This window comes from Martes martes, assembly GCF_963455335.1.
Source record: "Martes martes genome assembly, chromosome: 1".
Lineage (NCBI taxonomy): Eukaryota > Metazoa > Chordata > Mammalia > Carnivora > Mustelidae > Martes > Martes martes.
The window spans coordinates 196,766,441-196,785,710 of NC_137888.1; the positions used below are offsets into that span (position 1 = coordinate 196,766,441).

The 19,270-nt window shown below is 57.6% G+C and overlaps 3 protein-coding genes across 3 annotated transcripts in view; all 3 read right to left on the reverse strand.

The window, feature by feature from the left end:
- Positions 1-3,618: 3,618 nt before the first annotated feature.
- Positions 3,619-6,794, reverse strand: RBM15B (RNA binding motif protein 15B). The gene has a single exon (XM_080820792.1). The coding sequence runs from the start codon at positions 6,663-6,665 to the stop codon at positions 3,984-3,986; it is 2,682 nt and encodes an 893-aa protein (XP_080676918.1). The 5' UTR covers positions 6,666-6,794; the 3' UTR covers positions 3,619-3,983.
- Positions 6,795-8,992: 2,198 nt separating this feature from the next.
- Positions 8,993-12,660, reverse strand: MANF (mesencephalic astrocyte derived neurotrophic factor). Its single transcript, XM_080818125.1, has 4 exons — positions 12,511-12,660; positions 11,673-11,800; positions 10,825-10,966; positions 8,993-9,421 (listed from the first exon to the last, which is right to left on the reverse strand). The coding sequence occupies exons 1-4, from the start codon at positions 12,593-12,595 to the stop codon at positions 9,237-9,239; spliced, it is 540 nt and encodes a 179-aa protein (XP_080674251.1). The 5' UTR covers positions 12,596-12,660; the 3' UTR covers positions 8,993-9,236.
- Positions 12,661-16,274: 3,614 nt separating this feature from the next.
- Positions 16,275-19,270, reverse strand: part of DOCK3 (dedicator of cytokinesis 3) — a gene marked incomplete at its 3' end in the record, with an annotated part of 615,312 nt that continues 612,316 nt past the window's right edge. The window contains exons 52-53 of the mRNA XM_080804908.1: positions 17,557-17,639; positions 16,275-16,784 (exon numbers count right to left, since the gene is read on the reverse strand). Of these exons, the coding sequence (XP_080661034.1) occupies positions 16,275-16,784; positions 17,557-17,639 (593 nt within the window). The remainder of the gene's footprint in view (positions 16,785-17,556; positions 17,640-19,270) is intronic.

Consider the following 19,270-nt stretch of genomic DNA (forward strand, 5'->3'; position numbering starts at 1 on the left):
TTTGTTTGTTTATGGCCTTTCCCTGTTCTCTTTTACCAAAGAGTGGTGGTCCCTACTCCTGCAGCTCTAGCCAGCTGGTGGAGAAGAGGCCTTCTGAGAGAGGAGTCCAGGATGGTGGGAACTTATTCTGCCCAAATAAAGCACTCTGGGGAGAAAAGTAGCTTAGTCACAGTGTCTAACCCTGGTCTGCTGCCCTCCCCCGAGGGAGTATCCGTCAGTGCCCGAGAAGCACACTGGGGTAGGGGAGGAGGTGTTCGGGCATGGTCCCCTGTGGATACATCTGTCTGTCCTGGGTTCTGACCTAAGAAGGCGGCTCTGCAGTACAGATTTGGCGGAGCTGGGGAGTTGTGGAGGAACATGCTGGCAAAGCTGAGGAGCGGTCACCGCTGTAGTTGGTTGGGTGACCGTCATAACTCTCCCTTGAGGAAACAGTAAACAGCGCATGAGAGCTGTCCTTCACGCTGGGCAATTTGGGGCAGCGGGGGCTCAGGCAGGCTGCGTGTAGAGACTGGGCTCTGGCCTCCAAAATCAGCCTGCGGTTGTGGAACTGGGATACTGCCAGGGGGAGTGCCACGTGCTCTGACCTTTTCACTTAACCCACCTCGCCCTGCTTTCCTCCCACGATGAAGAGGAGACGACAAGTTGCCCAAATAACAGCTTCTTGGTTTCTGTTGTGTAGTTATCAAATAGCTAGAGACTTTTCTCCCTTTGGCGAGAGAAGAGGGGACAAATCTGGTTGTGAAGTAAACAAGCAAGACAAGGCGGCTGAAACTCACCAGGGGCTGGCAAAGCCCTGCTGGGCTCGGAGCACCATACAGTTGGTCACACACCAAAGCGGGCTCGTGTCACACAGGTAGCTCTCGGTCCTTTAGAGAGCAGAGGGCTCAGCCCTTAATGCTGCTTCATGCCTCGGCTTAAATGGGCTGCTGACACCCAGCGTGGAGTAGCCTGGGCTGCTGGTGCTGGATGCATCAAAAGGAAGCGGGTTAAAAGTCACGAAGTGAGAATACTATTCTAGTTGTGAACTCAGCTGAGCTGGTGGCGGGCTCCCTCGCCTCTACCAGCAGCTCTTGGGAGTGCCGCCGGTCTCTGGGGTGGAGATGAGGACCTTCGACAGGGAAGCCGAGTTCTGGTTGGCTTGACAACACGCCCTGAGAGGCTCGGGAGACATCAGCCCTCTTTCTTACTATACCAGGGCTTAATTAAGATCGGAGTGACTTAGAAACATGTACAATACCAGCTAACAATGAGGCAAAATTTGCTGTAGATGTTTTTTTTGCCTTTAAGTGACATGTCAGACAGGACCCGAACCCCCAATTGGAAGCTCTGGACGCCTGCAGTGCAACTGCTCGCTCTCTGGGGCAGGCGGAAATCAATCAGAGCCTTGACCACCCGCCCTGCTAGTCTGTCAGAGAGTTCACAGAACCTGCTGTGTCTTAAGAGCCAGAGGAAGGGGGCGCCTGGGTGGCTCAGTGGTTAAAGCCTCTGCCTTCGGCTTGGGTCATGATCCCAGGGTCCTGGGATCGAGCCCCGCATTGGGCTCTCTGCTCAGCAGGGAGCCTGCTTCCCTTCCTCTCTCTCTGCCTCTCTGCCTACTTGTGATCTCTGTCAAATAAATAAATAAATAAAATCTTAAAAAAAAAAAAAAACAAAACAAAAAAACCCAGAGGAAGGAGGTGGTTGAGAAGAGGGTCCAAGGAAGAGGAGCAGGAGGAAGGTCACCCAGCGGGCCGTGGTTGGTTCTTTACCAAAACTAATTCTTCTGGGGACCAGAGAACACCTATCCCTGAGGAGTAGACAAGGCAAGGTTTGAAGTGTCTTCAACCAGATTTCCTAGCAGGTTTACATCTGGGGATGCTGCCGGGCGGTGTAGGATTCTGGGTTCTGAGCACCCACTCTGAACAGCCCAGAGAAGTCTTGGACTGCATAGGCAAGGCGACTCTGGCCTGTGTAGGACCCAGGCGTTTCTCGAAGAACGCAGGGAGCCCTGCAACGTGCCTTCAAGCCAGCCCTGCCTCGCTCTCTCTGAGTGAGGCCCCCTCCAGACTCTGGTAGTATGGGCTTCCCTGGGATGGCGGAGCTGTGCTCGGCCGAGTCCCCCACGGACTTGCTCAGACCCCTAGCAGTTGTGGCCACAGCGCAAGCACAAACTCAAATAAACGCACTTAACGCTTCCTTCCTTCATGGTTTCTCTTGTGAACGTGCCTCATGAGCACGAGCTGTGGCCCAGTGAGCAGTACCTCCCCAGGCACCTTCCCCTGTTGATTTAAAATCTCCAAGGTCTCAAAAAGCCACCTCTTTCCCTGTAGAGGCAGGTATCCTCCAGGCAGTCCACACAGCTTCAACCTCCACCTCAGGATAGTTTCTCTCAAAGCATCCCAGCTGTCACCCGTGTTCCTTTGCATGGGCTGGGCCGGGGACCAGGCCCAAGAGAGTGGTGTGCCCAGCAGAACCTGGAGTTCCTGGCCAGTTGCCTCATTTCTCTTACTGAGGCTGCTGTTGGCCCCCAGCTCTGACAGCGATCCTCACGAACACTCTGAACAGTGTATCTGGACTCTGTTCTATGTGACAACTGCTTATGACTGACTGGGTTCCCTCCCTGGTCCCCAATGGTGCTGGCTTCATTTGCCTTCTGACCTCATTAGGGACCAGGGATGACCGTATTTTACTCTTTCCAGCCATCTTTCCCTCCCAGCTGGAGGATGCCTCCATATTCCTCCCCAGCTTGGCTTGATTGGCGCTGACTAGCACTGCCCCCAACACCTTGGCACCTGTGACTTCATTTCCCCACGGAAACACCTTCTCCCAGTGGTCCCGCCTCGGCAGCAGGGCAAGAGGCCAAGGCACACGTTCCCACCTTATGCCTGGGAAACAGGTACGTCAGGTAAGAGCATCTTCCTAACCTACTGTGCTCCCTTACAGTGTTGCAACAATTCTTCAGTGCAGGGGTTCAGTGTCCCCTAAAAAGCTTAGCCCCCAAACAAGAAAGGAAGAACCGGAATTCACAAACACTGGGTAAATTTCAAGAATTAGCCAAAAGCAGCTTCTTCCCACCCTCTGTTCTGGCATCTGGCCTCCAGCGTCTCCAGGAGTCCGAGGCAGCTCTGCCTCCAGCTGGGTGTTCCTGCGCTGCCACAACAGCCACATTAAGGCTGAACAAGAGGGGCAGCCTGCGTCCGATCTGTGACCCTGTGGCATCCGTACTGTACTGGTCTTCCCCCTGGCTACAAGACCACACGACTGCTCAACACTACCTGCTTGCAAAAGGCCTCAAGATTGGGCATGGTGGGACAGTCACAGCTCAAAACGGATGAACAGACAGCGCAGGAAACAAAAACTCTGAAACTACCAAAGGCTATAGTTAGGCTCACGGGCTCTGCTCAGGCAGGCAGGGCAGGGTCCAGAGGCAAAGTGAACCTGCTCTCAGCCAAGGCTAAAAACAAATGTGAATGTAGTCCTGACTGGGCCCAAAGAGCTGAGGGACTGAGCCACCAATGCAGCAGGACTCGGGGCTATACCTGGGCTGCAAAGCTGATGTAGGGCATTTGTCTGCATGCAGTGGGGAAAAGTCTTCCATTCACGAGGAAAAACTTGATTAAACCAGGACTCTGAACAGGATTAAAAATCCATCCTCTGACAAAGGCTTTACTGACAACTTTCCATACAGTTAGTCAAAAAATAAAAAAAATACAGAACACAGCAGACAGTATCTTGTACACTAGAAATCAACGTGACAGGAGTCCCTTTCTCATTGCTGTAAAAAAACAAAACAAAACAAAAAAACAAACAACCTCCCCCCCCCCCCCAAAAACTAAGAACTTAGTTTTGGTGGGGGTCAGGACTCTGGTCCCCCATCCAATGAACCAAAATAACCCAGCAGAGAATTCAAACCAAGGGGTTAGGATGTGGGGAGGGAGTGGTGATCAGATTTTTAAAATAACTGCTTTTTGTGACACAAATGCGGAGCTGCAAATAGGTCTGGGCTAGGCAGTGTCTCTTACTATAACTATCACCATGTGTTCTTCTTCTAGCTTGCCCAATGTCCTCAGTGCTGACTGGAGGTACTGCTGTGAAAAGTCGCAGGGTGGGAAGGCATAGAGCATTCCCGTGCTGTCTCTGCCCTTGGACCCACCCACTGGCAGGCTGATCACCCCCGCTGCCTGCTTCTGTTTCAAGTAGGAGACCAGGTTCCTGAGAAGCCGCCTCTGTAGGCCTGGCTCCACCGCGGGCATCCCCTCCGTGCCAGGCCCGCTGGGGGTCGCCTGGGTGGCTAGGAGCACCGCATAGCCATTGGGGCTCCCCTGCTTGATACGACGCGTGACCTCATCGAGCTTGGGCTGGTCCAGTCGCAGACGCTGCGCAATCTTCAGCTGGGTCAGCTTGCTCCCGGAAGTGTGGTCTTTGAGGAGGCCAGTGATAACCCCCTGGTCCCCCTCTAGGATGTGCATAGATGTCGGGAAGCAGCTGTTTTTCAACACCAGGAGCCCATTCCAACCCAGCTGCAGGGTCTGGGCATACTCGGAAAGATTCTTGAGCTTTTTGGTCTCATGTTTTGGCTCTTCCAGAGGCTTGGCCTCAGCCTCAGCGGTCCGATGATTGCGCTCGCTCTCTCGTGTCTTCTTCCCATGAGAAGAGTCTGGAGCCTCGTGGTGGTGGTGGTGGCTCCGCTCCTCAGCCCCATGTCTACTGTTGCTGAGGGAGTTGCTGCTGGACTCCTTGGTCCCGTCACTGGAGTGGTTCTCCTTACGGCTGCGCTCAGGAGTGCGGTCAGAGCCCCGGTCCACCTGCGGCCCACCACCCTTGGTCCTGCTCCGTTCCTCGTAAGGGGAGTGGGCTGTCCTCCCTCGGTCACTGGAAAGGCTCCTCCGCTTCCGCCTCTCCTCCCAGGGCTTGGGCAGGCCCCGGTCCCCATCTCCCCAGCGCTCCCCACTCCGGCTGCGCACAGACCGGCTGTAGCCCTCCAGGCTGTTCCGGCGGTCAGAGCTTTTACTAGGGCTGGTCCAGTCCCCTTCCAAAAAGGTCCGGTCTCGGTCTGAGTACAGGAGGTGTGGGGGGGTCCTATCCCGCACCCGTAGGTCTGCATCCAGGTTTCGGTGCCGGGTATATCCGTCTGGCAGCAGCTCATAATGCACAGGGAGGGGTGAGGGCTGGTACTGCTGGGGATACCGAGTCTCCTCTGCTTTGGCAAAATCCACGCGCAGCCTCCTGTCTGGACCACCCAAGGGAAAGCCCCTCATTTTTGCACAGGCGGCCTGAGCTGCATCCAAGCTCTCATACTGGATGTAAGCAAAGCTATCTCCCTTGACGTGATCAATGGTCCGAATGCTCCCAAAGCGGTCAAACTCCCGGGCCAGAGCAGCCAGTGAGGTGTTAGGTCCCAGGCCGCCCACCCAGAGGCGAGTGGTGGGGTTGGCCTTGCCATAGCCTATCTTAATGGGGTTTCGGCCAATCACCCGGCCCGACATGGCCACCTTAGCCCTGTGGGCCATGTCTAGGTTCTGGAACTTGAGGAAGGCATACGCACCACCCTGGCCACGGGCAGGTCTCTTAATGACCACTTCCTCAATGATGCCGTACTTCTCAAAGGCCCGCCGCAACTCCACCTCAGACACGCTGTGGTCCAGGTTCCCGATGAAGAGGTTGCGCGTGGCCCGCTGGTCATCTTCAGGCATCAGGTCCTCCTCGCACACAGCAGGGTAGCCGTAGGGGCGCCCGCGGTCGTCATACAGCCCGTAGTAGTCCAGGGCCCGCTCCCGGGATAGTCCCACTGCGGCGGCAGCGGCAGCATCCAGGGCAAAGGCTGCTGCAGCGTGGCGGGCGCGGGGCTCTCGCAGCGGCGGGGCGGCTACTGGGGACAGCGAGCGCTGCTTGTACTGGTAGCCGCCGTGCAGGGGTAGGTAGCCGAGCGGGTCGGCGGGCGCAGGCGGCCCCGGGGGCGGCGTGGAGGCGGCAGCGCTGCTGCTGCTGCTTCGCCGGCTGCTACCGCCGCCGCCACCGCCGCCGCCACGCAGGTACACGGGCTCCACCTTGAGCGGCCGGTCGTAGAGCAGCAGCTGGCGGGCTAGGGCGTGCTGGCGGGCCTCGCGTGCGTCCTGCGGGTGCCGGAAGTTCACGTAGGCCACGCGGCCCAGCTCCGGTGTGTGCGACAGGCGCAGGCTGATCTCGCCGAAGCGCTTGAACTGGTGGAAGAGCCGGTCCTCGAGGTGCTCGGCGGGCAGCGCGGGGCTGAGGCTGCTGATGAGCAGTGTCTTGTACTCGGGCGCGGCCGCTGACGAGCCGGGACCCGCGGGCTCGGCCCCGGGAGGTGGCGGAGGTGGCGGCAGTGGAGACGCGCGGGGTGAAGCACCTGAAGCGCCTGGGTCCCCGGAGGCCTTGCCGCCGCGTCCCCCGCCGCCGGCGCCCGAGCCTGAGGAGCGGCCGCTACTGGCACGGTGATTTGCGTCCCCGGCGCCGCGGCCGTCACGATGCCCACCCCCGCCGCCCCCACTACCGCGGGGTTTGTCTCGGGCCCTCGTTGGAACGGGATGCTTGGCGCCGCCCGAGGCCTTGTGCGCCGCCCGCCGCCCGCCCGCCTCCGCCTCCCGTTCGCGCTCCCGCGGCCGCTTGGCCGACGATGACGAGCCGCGCCCGCTCGGGCTTGAGTCTCGCTCGCTCTGCCTCTTCATGGCGCCGGCGCGGCGGGCGGGCGGGCGGCCCGCAGGCCCCTCACAGCGGCGGCGGCGGCGGCCGAGGAGGTAGCGCCCCCGGCGCCGCCATCTTGGACAAAAGGACTCGGCGCGGCGGTGGCAGCGGGGCGGGGCGGGAGCGGCGCCCAGGGGCTGGGCGTCGCGTTATCAGGCTGCGCCGGACTGTCACGTGACCCCGCGCGGGCGGAGCGGAGCTGCGCCGGGCTAGCGTCATCGGAATGCGCCGCCCCATGTCACGTGACCCCCCCCCCCCCGGGCGCGCGAGCAAGAGTTGCCTGACAGCGAGCTCTGGCGCCACCGCGCGGCTAAGGGGCCGGGCTACGCGGAGATCCGGGACCTCGCGAGAACCTGGCTGGTTCGCTCTGTCCCCGACCCCAGCTGACTGCAGGCCCTAGTCTTCCCGCTTCCGGCTCGGGGGTCCGTGCTGCGTGGAATGGGAGTGGCAGCGTCTTTGGGCGCCGGGCTCCCTCGTCTTGACCTAGCGCGGCCTCTTTACGTGGCATCTTCCCAACCCGGCACCTCCACGGCATCTCCCGACTGCGGTCGGGGATAGACAGGCGAGAGGACCTAAGCACGCCGCTTCCTAGGCCCGGTCCAGGACCCACACCCCGCAAAGCAGACATCCTCCGCGTTTAAATATCACGCAGCAGCCCCCGGAAAGGCCCCGACGACCACTATGAGTGCAAAAGGCGAGGCCCGTCTGGGTTCAGACACAGAAACCCGAGCCAACAAACCTGCCGTTTACCGAATGGGAATGGTCTCCTTGGTGCCACAGGGTCCACCCTCTGCTGCGGCCTCCTGAGCAGATAGTGGGCTGTAAGGGCAGCGCCAACGGAGCCAAGGGCGAGGAGGCCAAATCCAGTAGTTACCACAGCTTGCACGCTTACCTCTCACTGGCTAGTGCCTCTCTATCCACCTCCAGGGCCAGGACCTCTTCTCCAGAGGTGAGGCGCGACGGCGGGGAGAATGCTGCCCAGTTGCCCAAGCCCCGTTGGGAACGTGTCATCTCCAGAGAGCTGCTGGGCGCATCGCAGAACCTGACCCAACTTCTGCAAGGAAACCGTAGGGGGAGCGGAAAGAGCCTACCAGTTCTTTCTCCTCCCACGGTCATAAATAAAGCTGCTCCTGGAGCAGCTGAGGCAGATGCAAGGGGAAAGCTCTTATAAGAAACACCTGTTAACAGTTGCCTGATCTGAACACTTCCAGAATGAGTTAACCCTTTGTAGATTGCCTTGGGGGTCAGCCCTAGAGCAGTACTGGTTGGGTGGTTTTCCCTGTGCCTGTGTACAGTGTGGCCTGTAGGCAACGGCTATCCGCGTCCTAAGACTTCTGTCTTGAGGTGTGGATTTTCTCAGTACCTGGCGGGGCCTCAGGGCACTGCACTTGTCAGATCTTAATGGCCCACTTAATTCCTCCAAAGGAAGTCTTGGCCTGAGAGGTAGCTCAACCTTCTTGCCTCCCTCCTAGAAACCTGGTGTTGAAGATATGAAATGTGGGACTGCTGCTGGCTCTCCTTAGTGGATGCCACAGCAGGTGGTAACAAGGGCTATGGAGGCAGACTGAATTTAGCAGCATAAACATGTGATCTGAGATCTTCTTGGGAAGCAGTGCTCTAGTCCTTCCCTTCAGGTGGTCTCCGCAGACCCAAGAAGCAGAGGAGTCTCCACCAAGTCAGAGCTCATGCTGATAACTGGGTTTCCCAAAGCCAGCCCTGGAGAGGAACTGAAAAACCAGACTCTGGGGACAAGACTTCATTGGTTGGACTTCTCTTGATCAACAAGGCAAAAGGCAGCCTCTCACTGACTTTGTATAAACCAACCCCTGTAAGTCTTGCAAAACCCCAACTAGGCATCAGAAGCTTGGGACGCCAGACCACAAACCAAGTGGACAGCCAGATCTGGATAGTGGTGGGTGGAGGTAGCCAGGCCAAGAGCATGTCTAGAAAGGAGGGTACTGAACACTGGCAGTTACTGAGGTCATCCTCTGAGAAGGCCCCATGAAAGCCCCTCCCTCGTACACCAGATTCAACCCCCTGTGCTCTGCATGAAGCCCCACAGCTTGACTCCTCTCCTGCGAATCCCACTTGAATTCACCTCAGGGTGGCGCATCAGGCATAGCCTCCTCCCGGGCTCGCCTCCCCCTGCCCCTGACGCCTCAGCCCGTGTCCTGCCCTGGCGTCTGCAGCCCTGGTTGCCGACGGATGAATGTGACGATATCGGACAATTCTTTGTGAACTGGAAAGCATAAACTGGTGGGATCTTCGATAGTGTTGAAATCCCATTTCAGATTCACTTTAATTCTCCAAGGACAGCTAGAAATTTTCTTCCTTTAATAAAAAATTCCCAGACACACTTTGAAGTCCTAGAGTAAACCAGCAACAGAACAAAGTGAATCCCCCCAGGGGGGCGCTGGAGAGCCAGCTTCGTCGGAAAGCTCCAGGCTTCACGCCTGACATTGTCAGGAGCCCGCCTAAAAAATAAATTACAAAAAGGCTGTGGGGAAGATGCAGGTGAGCTGCTTTCCCCTCAGGTGCAGCAGGGACCAGGCCGACTACAAATCAGTCCGTGAACTGGCTGCCTTGGGGGCATATTTAGGCATCAGTTCGTTAATCTTCCGGATGTAGTCAGACTTCTCCGCGCAGCCTTTGCACGTCTCCCCCCAGTCGTCCAGGATCTTCTTCAGCTCTTTGACCCGGAGCTTCTTCAGGTCCACCGTGCTCAGGTCGATCTGCTTGTCTGGAGGAGAAAGCAGGGAGAGCTGGTGGGAACGGCCGCAGATACCCCCATCCCGCCCCCAGCCCCAGTGCCAGGAAGGGTCACCCCTGCACAGCCCCCCAAGCCCTTAAAAGAAGCAGCCCTACTGGTTGGAGGGGGACAGACATTTCAGACACCTGCAGTTGCATGTCCGTGCTTACCGCCCCGACCTGGGGGAACTGGCCTGAGGCCCCTTCACCAGAAGGCCGGTCTCACCCTGGCAGTGTCCACCTGGACATGCAGTGCTGCCCAGGACTGGGACAGAGGCCACGTGGTCCTTATAGGACGAACCTTACAGAAGAAATGTGGTGTTGCTCCGCACTCCCCCCTCCGCCCAAGTGCCTTGACAACTAGTCACAGTAGAGATGAAGTCACTGCAGAGTGACAGCTCCAGGGTGACAGAACAGACAGATCCCTTAGTTCCAATTTCCCCACACAGGCCCTGGTTAGGAGTTTACTCCCCATGACTTGTGAGCACAGAGAGACTGTGAGTCAACTGCTCCTGCCCCAGGTCCCTCTCAGGAGACTAGGCATCCTTGACACAAGTGGGCAAACACAGGCCCTTGGACACTCGAGTCACAATAAAATGTTGGTTTTATAGAGAAGGATAACTATTCCTGGTCCTGACTCTGAGGACCTGGCCTGCTTTTTTCCACCAGAGATCCGTTTGACAAGAGGAGTGCCGCAGCGCCTGGAACTCTTAGGCCTGCCTGTCTGCACACAGCATTTCTCTTCAAAATAATAAAGATCACTGGGCCTTCAGCAGGATGAGCCAATTAAACCCAGGTCAGGCCACATCCCTTCTCTGCTCAAAAAGCCATGTTGCCAGGGCCTGGGTGGCTCAGCTGGTTGAGCGTCCGACTCCCGATTTCGGCTCAGGTAATGATTTCGGGGGTCGTGGGACCAAGCCCCACATAGGGCTCTACACCAGTGGGGAGCCAGCTGGAGATTTTCCCCCTGTTCCCCCCTTCTCTAAAATAAATCATTCTTGGCGGGGAAAAAACCTCTCTGTGCCCCTGCAAACCAAAGCCAAATAAAACCACGTTCCCAACTTCACTCAGATTAAAGACCTAAAGCCAAATGTTCACCAGCCTGCGAGGCCCTGTGCCCTGCCCACCCGCCCTACACTGTGTCCTCTGCCTGGAACGCTCTTAGCTCCTCTCGGCTGATCTGCCGCCTTTGAAGTCTGCTGAGTGTCATCTCCTCCATGAGGCCTCTCCTGCCAGATCTGTACCCCCGACCCCTCACTTGGCACCACCGGTCTACTACACAGCTCACTGGCCTCGCTCTTGTCTCTCACCCGCCTCTCCCAGCTAGAAAGTCAGCTCCGTGAAGCTTGAGTGTGGAGGCTCTGTGCTGATTCAGTAAGGACTGGCCACACTCACCATACTTGAGCTCACAGATCTGGCTGTCCTTCTTCTTGAGCTTCTCACAGACCTTCTCCACAGGGATGTGGTGAGCCAGGGGCTTGGACACCTCATTGATGATCTTAGTGGCAGCGTCATCTGTGGCCCCGATGTAGTAGCACTGCAGCGAGAGAGGACAGCGGCCTTCAGGCGGTTCCACCGGAGGGCCTTCTCCTCCGCAACACACTGACCGCTCAAAACCTCTCTCTCTGGCAGGGCCTCATGCTCCCATGCCCTGCCTGTACTGGCAGTCAGGTTCGGTCAGTGTAAACCCTGGGCTCTTAATACATGCCTGGTTCCGGAGCTGAACAGCCTCCAAATAAGTTTATGAGTCACCAGGATTCAGACCTTTAAACAGAGACAGACAAACCAGCGACTGCCAGGGAAATTAAAGCTACAAAAGTCCTTGGTTCATTAGTAAGGCTCTTGTCCTCAATTCAGCCCTAGCCCCCTCATGCCCAGTTTGTTATCTTCTTGTGTCCTTGCACATGGCCTCTCCTACTCACAATGGCTGTTCCCTCTGCCAGGGATGCTCTTCCTCAGAGTCTTGACTATTCTACCTGCATCTACATCTGCCCTCTCTGCCACAGCACCCTGGTCATTTTCTCCAGTACACTCATCCCATGGCATCATTTGCCCAACTGTCATTTCTCCCCACTGATCCCACCAGTGCCTGGCACACAGTAGGTGCTTAGTCAATACTAACATGATAAAAAATAGCCCAACTCCAGAATGCACTCGAGACCCACACCAGCACACTGACACAACAGCACACCTCTTGAGCACAAGTGGGCAGGGCCAGCCAGGGAGGGGAACCAGCTACTCACCAACCGATTCTCTTTGCCTCTTGCTTCCCGGCAGAATTTTAGAAGTTCTTTTTCAATAGAGGACGGTGAGAATGTGACATCTCTGTCTTTGAGGTCCTGATAAAATCTTCCCAGATAGGAGATACAGACTGGAAAAGAGAGGGAAGGGAGATGCTCAGCAATCACCAAGTTGCACCCCAATCCGCCAGGAGGGAACACTGTCGGCAATTTTAATAGGAGACACGGAGGTGAATTTTTCCATCACCGCGGTTTCTCAGGTGCCCACAGGCCGATAGAACCCGGCTCCGGGTTGCTGGGGTCCCCTGGTACACCCAGGGCACGCGGGGAACGAGCATCACCAAATGACCCACACACGGCTCCTCCCTGCTCCTTCCACAAAGTTTAAGCCGAGACTGAACACGTGTCCTTGAAATGGGCTCACTGTGACCTCATAAGAGGCCAATCCGGAGAGCGAAGACAAAAACGATCCAAATGCTTCTCATTTCCAAACACAACACCGAACCCCGAGGTGCGGCTCCGCAAGCCCACCGGACCCGGCGCGGTGCTCAAGGCTGGCCCTAGGGGCTCCAGACTTGAGCCAGGGAGAGTCTCTGCCCCAGAGATGGGAAAGGACAAAAACTCCGGCGTTATCGCAATGTCAAGCCAAGTTTTCTGCACGATCTGGTCCCAACTTTTTCTTGTCGGACTAGCTTCCTAGGCCGGCGTCTGCCCCTTCTCGGGCGGACCCCGCTGGCACCGGCCGCCGCCCCCTCCCGTTCCAGCCCCGGCCTCCCGGCCGTTCGGTGATGTTCAGCGCCGCCAAGCCAGCCTTGGCGCGAGGACCCCGGCCCCGCCGCACCTTCGCAGTCGCCCGGCCGCAACGTCCGGCCGCCCGGCAACACGCTCAGAGCAAGCGCCACAGCCAGCCCGTGCGTGGCCCACATCCTCCACCACCACCTCCTCCTCCGCCGCCGCCGCCGCTGCCGCCCGACTGAACCGCGCCCGCCGTCAGGCGCTACCTCCAGGTCCCGGCCGCGCGCCGTAGTTCCCCATTGGCGGGCGGCCCCCGCGCCCTCCCACACGCCGCGTTCCTACTGGTCCACGCGCCTGGGAGCCCAGACGGGCGGCTCCACGCTGCCCTTCCCTATTGGCTGATAGCGTCACCCGCCCTTAGCCTTAGACAGTTGTCGGCCGCTGATTGAACCAGGGCGTCCGGCCGGAAGCGGCCGCGGGGGCGGCGGAAGCGGCCCTGGCCGCCATCTTGAGTAGGGGCAGCGGCGGTGTCTGAAGCCGGAAGCCTCGGGCTGGAGTGGGATTCGGCGGCGGCTCCGCGCCTCCAGAATTATCCCCAGTACGCCCTGCTCTGGGCCCTACGCTGGCCCGAGAAGCCCCGAGGACTTCCCCTTCCGGGGTCCCGACTCGTGGCGCAGGCTAGCATCTCTGGCGTCAATCGCTGCCCAAAGGGCAGGCTTCGGGTGACGGTCCTTTCCATTTTTTCAAACGATCCCCTGAGTGGGGGAGGTGTGCATTAGGCTGGAGGCCGCCTTTTTCAGGCTGACCGGACACCAGCTTGGGTGGACAGACGCTGGGCTGGAGGATTTCCCATAGGAAGCACCCCCCCCCCACCCCCCCGCAAAGCTGCGGTCCCAGGCCCCAGGGAAGCGCCTGGCCTGGTTAGGCGCTGTTGGTGTGCGATCCGAGCTGGCCCGCGTCGGTGGGGAGCTAAAAGGCTGGACTGCCGCGGGTGGCGGCGACCCTCCGGGGGATCCCTGGTTGCCGGAAGAGCCTCTTGAGTAGGTAGGGGCCCACCAGTCAGCGAACAGGCACCGGAGAGGGTTTCCTCTTTGGCTGTCCTCCTTTCAGCTTCTGTCTCAAGGCAGGACTTTGGAAAGGTTGGCTCTGTGCTCTGGGCAGAGAGATTTCTATGGGGCTAAAGGGCTTGGAGCCCAGCGACGAGGATTGGAGAGGGGGCACTTGGGCTGCTCCCATTCAGTGAATTCAGTGGGTCAGTATCAGGTATTCATCTTTAATTCACATCACAGCAGTCAAGGGAGTGGGGAAAGGGGAAAAAAATCAAGTGGCAGATATTTACATCTAAAATTCACATTACTTGTTGGATTTAGAACATGCTACCACAATATATACAGTAAAATACCTCTTGGGACACTAGTACAAATTTTTTTTTCTTTTAACTTTGCTTTCTGGTACAGGTAAGATCATTTTTAAATCACTTTTTTAAACATAAATACATAAAAGAAATGGTTAGAAGTCTTATTTTAAATAAGCACAGAATGCTGGAGGTTAAAAACACATTTATAGGGCTGAATACCAATTGGACATCACACTCTATACATTTTTTGCTCAAATTCCTGTACAAATACACAGCATTCAAATAAGTATTTACAAATAAGCTTGAAAGAATGAAAATCAGTGTTTCACAATCTTTTCGGAGGATTCTCATTTCTGGCCTCCCACTTCCCCTCAGACTGGCGTTCTCCAACAAAAGGGATTTGGATTATGTCCTTTTCATCCAGTTGGGGAAAATGGAAAGGGAAAACAAACCTCCTCACCTTGCATGAAAATGCAAGGCCAAACCAACCCACACTCCCTGCCCTACCATCCTGTGCCACCAGGTGGAGAAGGTCGATGTTCTTATGCAATGACTGCCTTGTCCAGGGATTGATGTTCAGAAGTGCCCTAAACTCTAAAGTTGCCCTCCCACCGAAGTCTCACACCCAGAGCTAGCCCCTGACCCGCGATAACACTTGTGAACACCAGATGCTCCAGGCCTGCCCTCTGAGGTTGGGGCTGTGATGACTGATCCACTCTGCCTGGAGCCATCCTTACAGTATCGGGAAGGACCCACACTGGTGAGAAGCACCCCCCAGATGCCCTGAGGGTAATGCGCCCCTCCATCTTTCCCAATAGGTTACTTGCTGGCATTCCTGTTCAGTAAGCTGCCGTTTGTGTACAAGAGAAGAACACCCTGACCGGTCTTGTCTGTTTGGAAAGAGGGACTGTAGGGAAGGGGTGGGGGTCTAGGGCCCGGGGCCTGGCCACGGAGTCAGGCCTGCAGAAGAGAACTACAGGAGAATACACCTGCTCAACAAGGAGAAGGCCGCCTTGTGACCATCAAAGTTGTGAACTCAGGCAAATGAAAGAAAAATACTGTAGACTATTTTTTTTTTTAAAGTAACTTAGAAGCACCCTGGTAAGATACTATTCCCGTCCCACCCTATCCCCCCAAATAATGAACCAAGAGGAAAATCAGTGCCCTGACCTGAAAGAGTTTCCTATAAAGACACCACTGCCCTCTGCCCAACAGACTGGGGAGGCTGGAGAAAGTAGCCTCATGCCCGCCCCGAACCCTGAGTGGTGGTCCCTGTGGGCCTGGAGTATGTTGGGGGTGGGGGAGGGAGGTGCAGCAGGACAAGGGGCAGGGGCTGAGACGACAACTGCACTTGGCCACTTGGGAGAGGATAATTCAACCTGCTTGGCTCTCTGCTTCCAAAAGTGGGAGCTCCCTCCCACCCTCTTTACCCAGGAGCTTGCTGAACCTGACCACGAGTCCTCAGGGCTGGAAGCCTGGCTGGGCAGCCAGCCCCACTGCTCAGAGGTAGTGCTGAAAATCCCTGATTCAGGAGCTGGACGACAGGCATTCTGGCCACTTCTGAAAGCTCAGAGGATTTCCGGCCCCTGCCACACCCCAGCCTCATTCCCATGCCAGCTCTTCTCTCAACATTTGGCCTCCTGGACCCCAGGGAGAAAGGTGCCTAGGGCAGTCCCTCTGGCTCCATACCCCCACTCAAACCCCAGAGGGTGGGAGATAACCTTTGCAGATCCATTCGCCAGGGGGGCTCCTGCAGGGCATGAGGTGTGTTGAGAGTGGAAGTGAGCAAATGGTCAGAAATAAAAGCGATGGAGGGAAAAATCCAAGGTAGAGGGGAAGGCAGGGCTGGCCCACGGAAGCCTGGCAGTGTGCCCTGGGCGTGCCTTAGGCCAGGTCACATGCCTGAGCTGGCAGGTTGGCCCAAGCAGCCCCTCAGGTGCACACTCCTGGATGGAAGAGTGGGCGGGTGGGTAGGCTTTTGTGCAAAACGGCTTGTAGCTCCCTTGTCCACCTGTGACATGTAGTCCACGTGGTCCTGGCAATCCCTGAATACAACCATGAGCTCTTCTGTCCATGCAGCAGCGGAAGAAGTCCCTAGTGCAATTTCCATTCTTCTGTGCCTCTCTGCCCTGGAGGGAGGGCCTGGGCTCCGACCCCTGGGCCCTGCAAAGCTGCAAAGCAATTCTGTCTGTGCAATATCTCCGTATAGCTCCACGTGGTCTGGAACTGCAGGAGGAAGAAAGCATCTACTGCACAAAGGAAAGAAAGGAAAACCCATAGAAATGGAAACGTAGAAAATGAACTAAAAAGAGAAGCCACAACCCTTCATGCTGCTGTGGCCTCTGTACATGGCAACACACGAGTTCACGGCAGTAGAACGTAGACTCGGGGTGGCTCTCTCCTGAGTGCCGGGCCTCTCTGGCTCCCTGGGGTAGGGGGGACTTGCTTTTCAGACCTGGAGTGGCTGGGCAAGCTGCTCACCGCGGGCGGCGTCCCCGCCGCCTCCTGGCCCCTCACTGTTCCCCGCGGCTGTGCTCCCAGGCCAAGCGGGCCTGCTCTTCCTTGGCACTCCCAGGGGGCAGCGAGGCCTTGCGGTGTAGGCCCCGGGGCCGGTCAGCGTCTTCGCGAAGCAGCACGCCCTCCTCGTGCTCCAGGGCTGGCAGGCGGCTGTGGTAGGGCTTGGGTGGCAGCGCGGGTGGGTCCATGGGGTCCTGAGGGACGACGCACCCGGGGGCTGAGTGGCTTCGGCATGGCTGGGCCTTGATGGAGTCCAGGACGGCGGACTCGGAGAGGCTGTAGTGGACAGGGAGGTAGGGTGGCTCGAGATCTTCGTCGGCGTTCCAGGCCTGGCTCGGCATGGAGTCCATGGTGTCGGTCCGAGGCGGGGCCTCCGAGGAGTGCCCAAAGTTACTCTCACTCAGGGAGGACACGCCGCTGCTGGCGCTGCCCGACAGGGTAGAGTTGCTGCCATCCAGACCCGACTGGGGGCTCGTGGGGGAGGCCGGGATAGGGTGGAGAGGAGACTGCAAAGCAAAGGGTGTGCGGCATGTTAGAACTTCTCCTGTGGACGGGCTGGTGGCTTGCTGCGTGGAGAAAGGGCCAGGTGCTCGCACTCATTGGCTGCCCACTGGTCTCTTCGGCAGCCACCTCCCAGCAAGCCAGGGGAGCCCCAGAATCAGCAGCATCTCTGTGGGCAGAAATGGCTCTGCCCTGAGCACTAGGCACTTGTACCCCGTGGCTCTGGGGTGCTGACAGAAAGGCTGGGTCAGCAGGCCAGTGGGCAGAGCAGAAAGAACCCACAGGACCATGGGCCAGATGAATGGGCTCTGCTGCTAAAAACCTGTGACTGAGTCCATCTTTTCCAATGTGCAGAAAAGTGAGTGAGTTTTCATGAGACTTTGCTGCCTCCTGCCTCTTGCTTTTGACTGGACTCTAGTTTAAAATAATCTACCATCTACCATGGGAATATTTCTTGCCTTCTTGAATTGTGGTGTGCCGTTACCTGGTGACACCAGCAGGAGCCCCCCAGCCCTTCACTACCCCTTGCCCGTGCATCCTGGGCACCGTGTGTCACTGTCCCCCTGGCCTCCCTGGCCCCCTCACACTGGTTCCAGGACACATCAGTAATCTGCATCTCAAGCGTGGCCCTGGGCACCCCTAGCTTCCGTCCGGCTGGGCGCTCCGGGAGGGAGTAGGGAGGGCTGTGGCTCATTTCGTAGAGCTGATTCCAGAGCAGACCAGAAGGTTCTGCTCACCACCCCCACCCCCGCTGGGGTTGTTGCTTCAGTACATTACCTTGCGCAGAGTCCGGGCAGGCAGGGCCGGGGGGGTGTCGCCCAGGGGGTGGTGGAAGGCGTCGAAGTGTAGGGAGTAATGACCTGCAAAGGGAATAGAACCAGAGCCTCAGCTGGGACTCCTCCGGGGCTGTGTGGGCACATCTTGCTGGGCCAACTGGGCAGCCGTGGGAAGAGGCTCCTGGGGACCTCTCAGTGTTGAAGGCCACAGGAAAACCTCTCTTTTCACTGGAGTTCTCCAAAACAGGCTGCTGGAGTAAAAGACACCTGTGCCACACAAAAAGTCAAGAAGGTCGAGTACATCAGAACCCACAGGATGACAGGCCGCCGCCAACTGGCAGCCCTCCGGCAAGCTGGTGGGTAGCAGGCTTGGCACAGTCGGTTCCATTGTCTTCGGCCCCTCTGGCTGGGAAGGCCTGACTGAGCTCACCTGCTGTACTTGGAAACCTCACAGACCCCAAAGCCCAGCAGGATCCTTCCTGTGGTGGGGATGGTTTTTCCTTGGCTGAGTCAGCCCAGAGAATGGCCCATCTTCTTAGTTTGGAGGGCTGCTGCCCTTGCCCCTGAGTAGAGTCTGAAACCAGGGACTATCTGGGGGACCCGCTGGAGGTCTTCTTACCATGCAGCAGGCTTCGGGGAGGCACTGGGGGGGCCAGGATGTGCCCCATGTGGGCAGACGGGAAGGGCTGGGCCTCTTGGGCTCCACTATCCAGGCTCCAGCTGCTGGGGGCTGCTGGCACCGCTGAAGGGTGGAAACAGATGGCAGGAAGGGAGGTTACTTCTTGAGCCATCCTCGGGGAGAAGCCCATTCTATGGCCTTTGGCTTCTCCAGGTGTGCACTATGTACCCAGCACGTGTAGGAGTGACACGCCAGCCCCCCAAAAAGCTGGCCAAGTGAGATGCTGTGGCCCACAGGAGAGGGACAGAAGCTGCTTACGAGGATGGCACTAGAGGGAGTGGGCATCTGAAGAATACTTAGGGGGAGGCAAGCTGAGAGGACAGCAAGGAATGAATGTCTGCAGCCTGTGGGACTTGCCAGGAAGAGGATAGAGAACAGAAGAAATGAGCAGAGCAGAGTGGAACGGGCTGAGGAGACAGAATGTAGAAGAGGGCAGGCCACAGAGCTCCTCCCCAGAGCCATGTCAGGGCTCTCTGACTGCCCTGGCTCAGTGGGAAAACCAGGGAGCACTGAGGGCAGGAGGCAGACACCGCTCCTCCTAGAGCTAGTGCCCGGCTGGGGGGCTGGGCAGGGGCTGGATCCCAGAGGGCCTGTAGTAGCAAGCAAGCTCTGCCCACTGACTGGGTTTGGAAAGTGCAAGGGGTTTTCAGGCAGGAACCGGTGTTCAGTGTGCCTGCTGGAGGAAAGAGTATACAGCCCAAGAGTTGTAGCTCAGGTCTGGCTGGACCGGTGGCTTCCCAAGAAGGGGGAGGACTGTGGAACCAATGGTGCTTTGAGGCCTTAGAGAAAGGTCCCGTTCCTGGCACCCACATGCCACAGACGCAAGGTAGAGTGGCCTTGGACAAAGGGAAACAAAGAGTGTCCACCTGTGCTAAGGAAGGCGTTCAGTGCCAGAATACTTGCTCCCCGTCCCCCAGCCATGGCTGGGAGGAGTGACTTTGCAGGAAGGAGATGAAACGAGGAATGGCTAGACCTCAGGCTCCGAGGGGCCCTGTGCCAGAGCAGAGCAGCAGAGGACATGTGAATCCTGTTAGCC